Source organism: Thunnus maccoyii, chromosome 6 (genome assembly GCF_910596095.1).
Source record: "Thunnus maccoyii chromosome 6, fThuMac1.1, whole genome shotgun sequence".
Classification (NCBI taxonomy): Eukaryota; Metazoa; Chordata; class Actinopteri; order Scombriformes; family Scombridae; genus Thunnus; species Thunnus maccoyii.
In genome coordinates this window covers 4,260,211-4,273,990 of record NC_056538.1, presented here as the reverse complement: position 1 = coordinate 4,273,990, position 13,780 = coordinate 4,260,211, and the positions used below count along the sequence as shown (strand labels likewise).

The 13,780-nt window shown below is 38.9% G+C and overlaps 1 protein-coding gene across 3 annotated transcripts in view; it reads left to right on the top strand.

The window, feature by feature from the left end:
- The window catches only part of LOC121899156 (alpha-2-macroglobulin), a 35,007-nt gene that overhangs the window by 9,056 nt on the left and 12,171 nt on the right, over nt 1-13,780 (top strand). For 2 of the 3 annotated variants that reach the window (XM_042414803.1, XM_042414805.1), the window contains 14 exons: nt 1,038-1,158; nt 1,271-1,385; nt 1,475-1,584; nt 2,700-2,855; nt 3,081-3,317; nt 3,765-3,828; nt 5,058-5,203; nt 5,329-5,478; nt 5,842-6,060; nt 6,866-6,956; nt 7,028-7,178; nt 9,461-9,686; nt 9,895-10,021; nt 11,798-11,919. In XM_042414803.1, the coding sequence (XP_042270737.1) occupies nt 1,038-1,158; nt 1,271-1,385; nt 1,475-1,584; nt 2,700-2,855; nt 3,081-3,317; nt 3,765-3,828; nt 5,058-5,203; nt 5,329-5,478; nt 5,842-6,060; nt 6,866-6,956; nt 7,028-7,178; nt 9,461-9,686; nt 9,895-10,021; nt 11,798-11,919 (2,035 nt within the window). Of the gene's footprint in view, nt 1-1,037; nt 1,159-1,270; nt 1,386-1,474; nt 1,585-2,699; nt 2,856-3,080; nt 3,318-3,764; nt 3,829-5,057; nt 5,204-5,328; nt 5,479-5,841; nt 6,061-6,865; nt 6,957-7,027; nt 7,179-7,223; nt 7,369-9,460; nt 9,687-9,894; nt 10,022-11,797; nt 11,920-13,780 lie in introns of all 3 variants that reach the window. The other variant, XM_042414804.1, reaches the window with a different exon arrangement.

Genomic DNA, 13,780 nt, shown 5'->3' with positions numbered 1-13,780 from the left:
ACATGTGCTGTAAACTTCTATGGTACTAAGAACGTCAAACAAGCCTCTTTTCCATTTTACAGCAACCTGACTGTTAGTTATTTAAACCATCTGCGTTTGCAACATTCAACATTAAGGAAAACCCATCATGCTGTTAAGTATTCCACTCTGAAAGTGGAAGCTAGCAAGCTAGGCTAACTGACGTTAACACTGATTTCCTCTAGATGTTCATTTTTATTCACATTATGTCATCATTCGTACCACATTATACAAAGGATGGGGTCTAGCCAGCATTGTCTGTCTCTGTTTAAGGGGTAATTCTACCGGTTTTACACACAGTCTGTAAAATTGGTGAAATTGTAATTCCAGGTGTTGAGAAGTACTACTGCAAATGTAAAAAAGAAGTCGAAGTGCGAAGTCTGATCAGTTTTGTCAAGTGATGTCACTTGAGTCAGCGTCAACTGGGACTGAAGACAGGAAGTTAGGTTACCAGACCTCTGTGCTTCAAGCCTCTCTACTCCTGGCTTGAGACTACATTAGCATAACACACCCAAATCTCCAAATGAACAGTTTGAGTTTGAATTCAGGTTGAGTTGCATTGTGGGTATTTATATTGTGCATTTTTTTTAAGCTGTCCGACAATGTTGTAGGAGTACAATGCTAAGTGGAGTTCTATTTTTCATGTGTCCAGATGTGGTGATTGTAAGTAACCAGACTGTCAACACTCAGTCTTGACAGTTGGGGACTGTAGTTTCCACCTGCAGTTAACTTTTTGTTAATTACATGTTTGACTAAATAAGTACACAAGTCAAAACAAACACCAATGATGTACAGTGTATACTGATTTCTTAGCAAAAATTAATTTTAATTTCACTTCAATTTTAGGAATTAGCCAGTAAATGTCACCCACATTTTACATAATGGATATTATGTTTTGGTGCTTTTGCAGAAGACATTAATTTGAAATGGTTCATCTCCACTAAACACTTGCCTTCATTGAATTAATCTGAAATAAGGATCAATTTCAAATCTCTGTATCGGTGTGCTGTTCCCTGCAGGTACACCTATGGGAAACCAGTTGTTGGCTCGGTCAAGGCTGTGTTTTGTAGAAATGCCATTCGGTATTACTGGTATACATCTGTCCAAAAAAGTGACCTCTGCACAACATATGAAATGACAGTGAGTATTAAAACATTAAAAAAATCTGACTTGCTGTAATCATAGTCCTCTTTTACTAATGATCTTTTTTTTTTGTTGTTGTTTGAAATTGACCCATGTTGTTATCTTCTAGACGGATAAAAGTGGTTGCGCTACACAAACTGTGAACATGACAGAGTTTTCCCTCAACAAGAGCGTATACGACGACAATTTTGAGGTGGATGCTGAAATGGAGGAGTACGGCACGGGTAGGCTGACTGAACGCATGAGACTATACATGCAGTGATCAGTACTAGCCCATGATGAGCCGTAATCTGTATGTGTACGTCCCATCTAGGGGTGATTCTGAAAGGCAGCGGGCGGACCACCTTCAGCAGCCACATCAGAACTGTCACTTTTGAGGATGCACCTGCAGCGTATAAGCCTGGCATCCCATTCGAGGGAAAGGTAATTACTTTATTTTACAGCCTGCTGTCATCATAGCACAGGAATACGTTTTTCTTTATTTTGAATGACAACAATGTCACAATGTCAAATGTCGTGAATTTTCTGCAGCATAGAATTAAAAGTTTTCTTGTAATGATACACTCAGTGTCCCTCAACATAGACACATGACAAGTAGCCTGGATAATTTAAATGACTTTAGGTTTCTCTTAGGACCATCTGTTTTAAATATTTCAGCTTTGACATTTGAAAGTTATTCTTGACCTTTTGAAAGATGACAAAGTTGAAATGTAATTTTCAGTCTCAATTTTAAGCCTGGAACCTGGAAGAGAAGTCCTTAAGATGCTCACGAAAATGGAAATGTCCATGACAAACATACAATTTAAAGCTCCAGAACATTTAATGAATCAACCTCGACTCTTTCAGCTTTGTCGCTGAAATTTCATGTCTTTTCCATCGGTGTGGAATGGCAGATGGCTCTAAATACTATGACACAAATGAACCGCAGCTGTGTTTGCCGTAGAGAAGACGATGATCAGAACCGCAAGTCTTTGTTGAAGGTTTTGTCATTGCAACTGGGAACAGAACTCATAGTTGTCAAGTTCATCTGATTTGACCCAGAAAAAAAGTTAATTGATTTAAACAGCTAAATGTTTCATTTGGTTTCTACAAATTGAATATAGTTATTGTTAACAATTATTTCATTACGCCTGGACATTTCTCATAGAGCCGCCACCAGGCCATAATGTCCATAAGGACCCATGAAATATCAATATTTAATGGGAAGGTTACCATAAAATTTAATGCTCACATTCATACTCTCTAAAGGATGAACCCTTTCTATATTGGGCACTCCATGAGCTTTCCCCTTGTGCCTGTATTAGATATTAGATATCTCTGAATGCATTCAGGCTCCCAAAGGGAATTTATCCATTAGCCTTTAATAACTTGCCTCTAGCACCAGCTTCAGGACAACAACCATTTCCAGCAGGATTAAAAATGTAAACTAAGAGTGGTGAAATCATCAATATGTAGCTGAATAATGAACAGTGTACCTGTAAATGAACTTTTAGTCTTGATACATCTTGAAAGTCTGCTACTCTCTGACTTGTTTGCAGGTCAAAGTGATTGGTCCAGACAACAAACCGGTCACCAACGAGCCCGTGTACCTGTTCATTGGGGACTCACAAAACTTAACTCTCACTACAGACATGAAAGGCATGGCTTCATTTTCTCTTGACACCTCCCTCTGGGAGGACACGGTGCATCTGAAGGTTGGTTTATGCTCCCCTTTTGGTTTCTATTTATTTCAGTAGCATCAATGTAGTTCCCATTAAAAATGTCAATATCTACTTAAAGAAACTTTCATCATATCCATCATGTTGGGGATGGACCACACAAGCCTAATTAAAACTATTTTTGAGAGTTGGTTTAATGTCTGTTAAGAATCGGGTTGTGAAGGTGAATTTGACCTTTGACTGTGGCTGTTGTGTCAACAGGCGAGGTCCAGAAAGAAGGAGGAGAATGAGCCGTATGTGGCCAACACACGTAGACCAGAGTACAGGTCGGCCTACCACCATGTCGCAGCGTTTTACTCCAAGAGCAGTAGTTTCTTAAAGCTTATGCAGGTCAGCGGAAGGATCGCCTGTGACAAAGATGCGACTGTGCGTGCTCAGTACATCATCCAGGGGGAGGAGCTAAAGAAAGGACAGGAAGTCCTCGACTTCTTTTACCTGGTAAGACTCGTGTGTTATGGGTTATACAGGTAAGCTACTGTCAGTATTTGTACACCGAGCAATGGGAACATACCATTGGTTGAGTGCATATCTTGACAGTCACTGTCACACTGTGAGTCAATGGTGGCAATTTCCTGCTGAACATTTACATCTTTAAAAGTGTAACTGGTAATCTGTGTATTTTGGGTATGGTGTGATGTTTCAAAGGATCCTTTACTTGTAATATGCATAAAAATCACAGAAAGACACTTGCATCTACGAGTAGCTGGATCTGTCGTCAGTGACGTTGCTCAGTATTTTTTATCATTTAGTTGAACAGTAATTAAAGGGAAGGGGAGTAAACCGGATTGTGTAAAATCTACACTGAGCATATAAAAGGAATAATTTAACTTTTTTTATAAAAAAATATACATTAATAAATTTCTCTGTGTTATCTATTCTTTGTAGGTGATTTCCAGAGGTGGAATTGTGCAGCATGGTCGTGTCCCAGTGGCTGTTAAAGTGGGAACTGGTACAAACTAATCTTATTTAAACTAAGAAGATTATCTTAAAGTATAAGTGTGGTGATTTTCTATAGTTTCTATAGTAATTCTCTATGAATCATATGAATTGATTCTACTAACAAATATTGTATGTTTATCCAAAGTCTGATATCTTGTGCTTCTGTGCTATAGAGCTCCATTGGTGCCCAGAAATGATTTAAAAACATGTCAGTGAGCCACACTGTTGCACTGGGTGACATGTTCCTTCAATACTATCAACACATATACTGCAGTCTATGTTGTTCCATGTATACCATTAAGCTGCCGTGAAAATTCATTAGGACACCAAATCCACAGCTGAAAATAGACCCTAACACATACATAATTTCCTCCTGTTTAAGTGATGTTTCCTAGAAATTACAGTGCTCAGCTGCTTTGGGAAATAACTGAGCTTTTGCGAAGTGTTGCAGCGTCTGTCAGCTCATTGTTTTAGTTTTAGGGCCTGCAACTTTACTGTTTTGGTTCACTCTCACTGCTCTCATAGCATTGTTTTCGCTTGCAGCAGGCAGCTGTTCTCAGCAAAAAAGTCTAAATAAATCCACTGTACACTACCTGTCTAGCAGCAAACGACAGACAGACTAAGTTTGCGACTAGCTGGTGAACATAGTGGAGCATTAAGCCGCTAAAGAGCCAGATATTTCCCTCAGAGGTAATGGACATATTTAGCAGAAATAAGAGGGCACACTTCAAATGAATGCTGATGTTGCTGCTAACAAGTCATCCATCACCGTGTCAACTTAAAAGGTGATAATATGTCAGTGTTTTGTTTATGGTTTGTTTACACTGCCCCCAAGTGGCCAAAAAAATCAGTTAAAGCAGGTTTAAAGTTTTACATCTTCAGTGGGAACAAATGGAATTGAGACAGCGAGAAAGGCTGGGGAAAGACCAAGTATTGAGACATAGACTAACGTGTCGTTGTTTTTAGCCTTTATTTGGAATTTGTTGACAATAATAACATGGAATATGCCCACTTTTATCCTTTAACTTTTTGGAGTCAACTGATAGTAGGTTAGCTTCAGGCTAATTTAGCAGATTATTATTCCATGAACACTAAAAACAAAAGTGTGTGTGTATGTATGTATGTATGTATATGTGTATATATATATATATATATATTAATATACTTTTTTTCCCAAGGTATTTTTAAAGTTTCATACTGTCACGTCACATTTTCTTGTCTCTGTGTTTCATGTCTCAGTCAACAAAGGGGAGTTGTCTGTATCACTCCGTCAAGTGACAAACCTGGCACCATTCGCCCAGGTGGTAGTTTACACTGTGATGCCTAGTGGAGAAGCTGTGGCCGACAGTCAGGACTTCCCCATTCAGCTCTGCCTCAATAACAAGGTAGCACATGACCGACTGTAACGTTTCATAAAATTAAGCAACAATAAAAGAATCCATCTGCATCTATTCAGCATATAATGATAATTATAATATAATAACACTCTACCTTGGTGTCTTCTTTGCAGGTGTCTTTGAAGTTCTCCTCTCTTCAGGAGCTTCCAGCTGAGAAGACCACGCTAAAACTCCAGGCTCACCCAGGCTCCCTGTGCTCTGTCAGAGCCATCGACCAGAGCGTCCTCCTGCTGCAGTCAGAGCAGGAACTCACAGTTGACTATGTAAGAGACAATCCCCAGAGCTAGTTTGACCCACATTAACACCAGGTTCCTTTACCAACACCTGAACATGGTGCTCTTGTAAAAAAGTGTGCCAACTCTCTCAAACAGCATTTAAACCAGGTCAGGTCATAACAATAACATTTTTATTAGAGCTTTATTAGATCTTTTCAGCTGTCTCTGAATGTTCTAGATACTGCAGGTCTTTCAGTGAATCATCATTCATCTACGAATCATCAATTATTTTATGGAAAGATTATGAAACATTTTAAAATTGTATCTATCTTACTGGTGGTGGGCTAGACTGTACCTGCTGCTGATGACTTACCCAGGCTAATGCACATATGTGTGTATGGTTTTGTGCAGGTGTACAGCCAGCTGCCTTTACAGAAGCTGTCAGGATACTCGTATGAGGTTGAAGACTTTGAGCCATATCCCTGCTTCCGTGTGCCACTGCCAGAGCCTGAACTTGAACCCAAACCAGAAGCTGAGATTTTGGACAACGTAGAGCCAACTGGACGAACAAAGCGCTCAGTTTACTATGGACCGCCCAGTCAGAAGAACGATGTCTACAGCATCTTCAAAGTAGAAATTTAGTCATTTTGATAAAAAAACAGGCTACAGGAGATATTTACACTGAACTTATAATATGTTGTTTGTGTGTGTGTGTGTGTGTGTGTGTGTGTGTGTGTACATTGTTATGTACAGACAGGTGACAAATTAAAGGAAAAACTGGTCCAGGTGTGAATGTTTGATCCCTACAGCAAGGGGATCTGGGGGCTCTGTTATGCTGTGGGGGGCATTTTGCTGGCATGGTTTGGGTCCACTTGTCTCCTTAGAGGGAAGAGTCACTGCAAATCAATACAAAGTTGTTCTGAATGATCACCTTTATCCTATGATGAAACATCTCTATCCTGATGGGAGTGGTCTCTTCCAGGATGACAATGCCCCCATCCATAGAGCACGAGAGGTCACTGAATGGTTTGATGAGTATGAAAATAATGTGAATCATATGCTATGGCCTTCAGTCACCAGATCTCAACCTAGCTGAACACCTATAGGAGATTTTGGACCGACATGTTAGACAGCGCTCTCACCACCATCATCAAAACATCAAATGAGGGAATATCTTTTTCTTTTCCTCCAGTAGAGTTCAAATACTGTAGAATCAATACCAAGGCGCATTGAAGCTGTCTTGGCGGCATTTGGTGTCCCAACACCTTACTAAGGACACTTCATGTTGGTTTTTCCTTTAATTTGTCACCCTTCTGTACTTCCATTTTATGTGTTCATCAGAAGTGATCAAATCATATACAGTATATGTAGTTATATCTTATGACTCCACAATCTCTTATTTGGTTTTATCATTTCTCTCTCTCTCTCCTTCTAGGAAATTGGAATCAAGATTGTGACTAACTCTGATGTGAAAAAACCTTATAACTGCCATGAAAGGATTATGTATGAGATGCTTTACTATGATGGTATGTTTTCTGATTTGCCACTGGTATTTGACCCTAGAACAAAAGACTGCTATTACACTGTAAACTTGCAGTTGCAGATACAGAAGCTGATGCTTTAACTGAGTCTTTAAGTGAGGAGGCGGGGGCGGCGCCTCTATCTGTTGAAGAGAAAAGTGGGAAGACCAAGGAGACTGTTAGAACGTTCTTCCCTGAGACCTGGATCTGGGAGCTGGTTTCTGTTGGGTAAGTTTAAATGTGTAATTAAATTTTTTATTAATGTGTTCCTAGATCTGGTAGACTCTGCGATTCCCATGGCCTTCAACATGATGCCACAGAGTTCAGGTGCTGTGCTGAAAGGTAAAGAGGAGGAGAAGAAGGAGACCGTCAGGACATTCTTCCCCGAGACCTGGATCTGGGACCTGGTTACTGTGGGGTAATAATAATATATCATATGAAGAACATCAAAAGAAAATCAACTTTTTTAAATTTTCAGACACTTATGTATATTGTACTATAATCAAATTACCCACTCAATAAAATGTCAGTAAATGGTGAAATATGTCAATCAGTTTACCAGAGCACAAGGTGACGTCTTCAAATCACGTTTTGTCCCACCAATAGTCAAAAACCCATTTTTGATTTTCAGTTTACACTATTAAACACAGAAAAACAGCAATTAGAACACATTTGAAAAGCTGTAACTAATTTCTTCTTGATAAATGACTTCAAGCCCATTAAAACCCGGTTTCATAATCCCAAGTATTTTTCCATATCATTGAATAGTCATAAATAAATAAGCAACTATTAATCTGAAGTTAGAAGAAAAAAGGTATTATTTATTAAAAGTTTAACACTCAAAAACTCCCAGATGAAGCCAATATGGCTCATCAGGACTGTCGGGGTGTGATTTGAACAGGGTTGATTAACAATGGCAAAATAAACTGTGGTCAGATATAGGTTCAGATGTTGATAACTGTAACCTTAACCGAAACTGTTCTAACTATGGTAATAGATTTTGTGATCATGTAAGACTCATTTATAATAAGAAGCTAATCTAGAAAATAGGTTTTTAGGGACTTTTAGCTGATTAATCAGTAGTCTTTGTTTCAATACCAATACATGTGTCATGTTTTCTCCATCTAATGCACCATGTGGCGAGTTGTTTTTAGCCATGCTAATGCTAGTGGCTCAAGAAATAGCAATGTCTGTGTCTGTCAGTGCACCACTTTGGTCCAGACTGAAATGTCTCAACAACAACTGGAAGGATTACCATGACATCTGCTACAGATGTTCATGGTGCCCAGAGGATTAATGATTTTGTTCAGCACCTCACTTTTCAGTGCCACCATGAAGTTCACATTTGTGGTTTTAGCTGAAATGTCTTGACTACTAGATCGCCATGACATTTGTTACAGACATTCATGCCTGGGGGTTTTCTTGATCCCTTCACTTTTCGCCTAGCACCATCATCAGAAAAATTTAAAGTCCTCCTCCACTGAAAAATATGTCTTTCTTCTTGTTCCTATAGTTGGATGTTTGAGCTTCATTGTGCAGAATGATATATGTGCAGTTTGACACTAGAAGGCTGTTTTCATATTCAGCTGCTGAAAGTGGAATTTTTCTCTGAGCTCATTGAAAATCAGATTTTTAAGGGGCCTACAAGCATGATTTGTGACAACTAGTGGTCCAGTATTCAACTTGCACAAACGTGATGTGGAAACTTGAAGCCTCCAGTGCACCTACATTGAGAATGGACTTTTCAGTGAAGATGTATTTCTGCCCAGCAGTTAAACTTCTGAGATTAAATATACTTACAAATTTATAGATTCTGGAGTTTTGTTAATGAGGGAGAAGAAGTAGATGCCATTTTAAAGATTTTAAAGTTGTTACAGGAAAAACCAAATCAGAGACTTGTTCCAAGCAGAGTATTTTTATCTGTCTTAATACATATCTGGAGGGGGACCTTTAAATGTTCTCAGAAAATGGTAGCATGCTAACACTAACTAAAACAAACTAACATAGTTAACATGGTAAACATTATCCTGCTAAACATCAACATGCTAGCCTTGCCATTGTGAGCATTTTAGCATGCTAACATTCCCCATTTCCCTCAAAGCACATCTGTGCCTAAGCTAAGCTCACAGAGCCTCTAGCATGGCTGTTGACTCTTGTTAAAAGTTGTTCGTGGGCACCTGGGTGGTGTAGGAGTAAAGTTCCTGTCCATCATTGAAGAGACAGTTTTTGATCACTGGTAGCAGGAAGCTAGTAATGCCTCCTAGTACACCTGAAACATGAATGAATAACGGGCACATTGCCATGAAATTTGCCGAGCAACCAAGCTCCCCGGAGGATTGAGCTTTCCTCTTGTACCACCCTCAAACCAAAACTTTTAACACACAATATCTCCATAGTGTATTAACAGATTGTCATGAAATCTGCTGAGCATATCAATGTTTCCACCAATTAAGAGGAACTCCATGCTACTTGAACTTTTTAATTTGAATCTTGCGTGTATGTTTGTACAGAGACAGTGGGTCAGTGAATGTAGAGAAGACGGTCCCAGACACCATCACTAAGTGGGCCGCTGGAGCTTTCTGTGTCTCCTCCGCGGGCTTCGGCGTGTCACCCAACACCGGGCTGACTGCCTTCCAGCCGTTCTTTGTCAGTCTCACGTTGCCCTACTCCGTCATTCGGGGGGAGGTGTTTACACTCAAAGCGACTGTCTTCAACTATCTCTCCAAATGCATTATGGTAAATATTCAAGGTCTTACAGATTGAATTTCTTTAAATGGATTCACAAGTATGATGATGAAATCTGCATCCACGTCTGCTTCTCAAAATGAAATTAAACAAAACAAATTTTCACTTATATCTTGTTGCATATGTTTCACATATTTGGTATGTATTTCACTTCCCACATAGAAGGCTCAGTATGTTTTGTCTTTCTTTCTGTCTGCAGGTGAAGGTAACACTGGCTCAGTCAGACCAGTATACCTACAGGAGCTGTGATGGCTGCCAGTACAGTGTGTGTCTGTGTGGAGAGGAGAGCAGGACCTTCTCCTGGATTGTCACTCCGACCGCACTTGGTATTAATACATAGATGACCAGAAATGAATGCTGGTTCAATTCCATCTGATTTAGAATTTAATTGATAATTTACATTTGATTGCAAATCATATGATGCTTTGGTTTGTGGAAATACATAAATAATGACAACTGTAGTCAGCAGCTACTTTAAAGATTAACATTTTACACACAAACAGTAGAGCAACTAAAATGGTGTTTACAAATCAATGTATCGGCATTTATAATATAGGGCTGCAACTAACTATTATTTTCATAAACTATTAATCAACCCATAATTTTCTCAATTATCATTTGGTCTATAAAATGTCAGAAAATAGTGAAAACTACCTGTTAAAATGTGTCTGAGCTCATGGTGACGTCTTCAAGATGTCTTGTTTTGTCTGATCAACAGTCCAAAATTCACAGATATTCAGTTTACTATTGTGCATGAAGCAGAAAAGCTTCAAATCCTCAAACTCAAGAAGCTGCAACCATTTCGGGGGGAAAAAAAGGAATATTTGATTATGAAAATATTTGCCACTTAACTTTCTGTCAATCCACTAATTAATGGATTAATCCACTAATTGTTGCAGCTCCAAATTCAATAATATTTTTTAAAATGCTGTAATAGTCTTATTTTTTGATACTACATTTCACTGATAATTCTTTCTCATGTCAGAAAGTCTTTAAATGCAGAATGTTAACTTTTGCATTGTGGTTTTGCTACTTACAGTAAGTAAATGATCTTCCTTCACACATAGTGGGTTCTTAAAATCTATTTTTATACTCTGTATCCTTAAATTTGACCATTTTTAGACCAAGAAAAATATAGAAAATCACAATACAATAAACAATCAATAAATACAATAATTATGGGGTAGAAAACTTCCAACTGTTTTTAGGAACTTTACTTTAAAAAAAGTGTCTAATTCTGATGTTTCTTCGCAAATTATCATTCATTAGTTTCAACCCAAAAGTATATATCAGTGTCCTTCAGAAACTGAATTAACATCACTCTCTGGCACAGCGTCAGCCAGTCACAGCGCTGCCTCCTCATTACAGAGATTTTTTCCAGTTGACTGTCACTAATAGTATAATGCAATCTTCATATCTCGAAATCATTTTAAATACTGTTGTTGTTTAATCCGTCCAATACAATCTTCCACTCTCAGTGAAGAAGATGAGATGATGAGATAGAACAAGCTAATTAATCCTTATTAAGGGCACTGACAGCTGTTGCGTCTTCACTGCTGGAAGGAAAGAAAAGGGGGCTGTTGTTGTAGCGCTGCCTGGCCTGAAAGCAGAGGATTTCTATCAGCCTCCATCAGCAGGGATGGAGACGAGGCTCTGATGAATGTCAAATTGCGCTTCTCTAACTCCCCCTTAGAGGAATGCTGACAATCACTTGTACTAACAAGTCAGGTAGTATCTCTGACGAAACACTCCGAAACCTCTCCCTCGGGGGGTGATCTGTACTTGTCCTCTGTGAGAAGGATTGTGGGCTGTGAAAGGAAGGGAGGGAGGGGGCGGGAGATAGAGCAGTATGGGGGAGAGCAAGTATAATAAGGCAACAAATGGGGATTAATGAGGGCGAATAAGATGGGAAACAGGGGGAGGAAGGAAAACACAGAGAGGAGGGGGGGAGAGGAGGAACAGGGAGAATAATGAGTTGGATTGAAAAGCAGATGGGAAGCTGTTTTGCCTCCGTACACAAAATGTGACAGCGTGACAGGGGAAGGGAGCGCTAATCAATACACTCCTGCTCTCAGAGTAAGAGTATGTTTGTGTGCACACAGGTGAGGTGAATCTGAAGGTCAGCGCCGAGGCCCTGAAGACTGACCAACTGTGTGGAAACGAAGTGGCCACCGTCCCTGACATGGGCCGTATCGACACAGTGGTCCGCACCCTGCTGGTGCAGGTCAGTAACTGTCAAACACAACACTAAACATTCCAGCAGCTTGTCACGAAGTACGACAGCAGACTGTACTGTCATTTAAAACCTCAGCAAACATATATTTAAATATGGAATATAGTATTACCTTTTAATAAAGTGGTTATATTTGTAATCTGAAAAGATGTCAGAAATGACAAATACCAATTACAACTTACCAGAACCCAAAATAATGTCCTATCCATGTCCAGTCTTGAGTGTGTTATATATATGCAGTATTTTACATGATAAAAAACAAATTCATCGCTTACCAAAATTTTTGTGTTAATTTAATCAATTTTAGTTCATAGACATTTCCAAAAAATCATTAAAATGTTACACCAGTTATCTTTAATATGTCACTTGATTGCACTTGAGTAGAATACGGTGGGTTTAAAACCTTTTTTTTTTTTTTTTCTGTGTCTGTGATGAAGATCTTTTGAATTTATGAGGCTGCACACATGGGCAGCCAGTCCAAACAGCACAGATTCAGATTGTGCTGTTTGACACCAGTATAGGCCTTTGTGCCCAGATTTGACAGCATTAAGTGTACAAGATGTTTTTAAAACTGCTTTTAAATTGGGGGTGAATTCTTTTGAACCATGTGACACCCTTCATCTGTCTTCACTGATACATCCGATTATTACAAGTATTAAAAATAAGGCCAGCAGAACATCTGTGTTCTATTACTTAAAGCTGCCGTAGTTCATATGTTTCTATTAACAATGGATCAAATGACTATGTGGAATGTGAAAGGTGTCACTCTTAGTGGAAAACCCTTGGAAAATTATCACCAACTCTGCTGTTTATGCTCAGTTTTACAGATGATTAGCAGACAGTTAGCGATGAGTTGGTGAACACAGTGAAGCATTTAGCAGCTAAAGAGCCAGATATTTTTTCTCAGGAGTTGGAGACCAAAACAGAGCTAAAAGGAGAATGAATATTGGACTTACACTCATCAACTGGACACAAACATGACTCCGCATGAATGTTAAAGCTGGAGTGCGGGACTTTTGTCTCCCCCTTCTGGCAGTGAGATTAATTACAAAAACAGTCAACACGTTAGCCGCTCGGCAGTATGCATTCATCCAGCCACCGACACCAGGTTTAAAAACTCTGATTTACGTGGCGGTGATCAGCATTGTGTGAACTCGTTTGGTAAAGGCTTGAATGTAACAGGTGTTCATTTATTTGTAAAAGTTCCACACTGCAGGTTTATTGTTGCTTTGTGCCTGCTTGATGTGTAAATAAGCTATGCTTGTCTCTGCTGCCCCCAAGTGGTCAAAGAAACAGTCAATGCACATTTAATAAGAAGCAAATGCTCTCAGCACACCTCACAGTATTGTTCAGGTGTAAAATATTGTCAGAACTTTGCATGTAAAGATATCTGATCAGTTTTTTTTTTACCTTTTGTGATGAGCATCTTTGAAACAGATACAGTTGTCTTATAATGTCCAGATTTTGGATAATTAAGGATATAACAGCTTTGAAATTAAATGGTTGCTCTTTTTGAACAATTTGCATCTCACTTTTCCTCTTTCGTCCGAGTTAAAGCACTTAATGTCAGGACTATATATCTATATATATATATATATATGTCTAACACATATCTATATATCAAACACATCAGCTTGTTTTTATTGGTAGACTAGCTGGGATGTGTCACCTCCTTTGAAACAATGAGGGTTTGGTTATTCTATGTTTTTCTTATTGTCATCAGATCTCATAAAAAGACCAAAACCAACAATGTGTTAGGTTAGAGAGGTTGGACAGTATTGAGAGATGGGGTGTTTGTACCGCTCAGACTCAAGCTTATTTTTTCCTACCGAAGATTAACATCTTTAAAAAC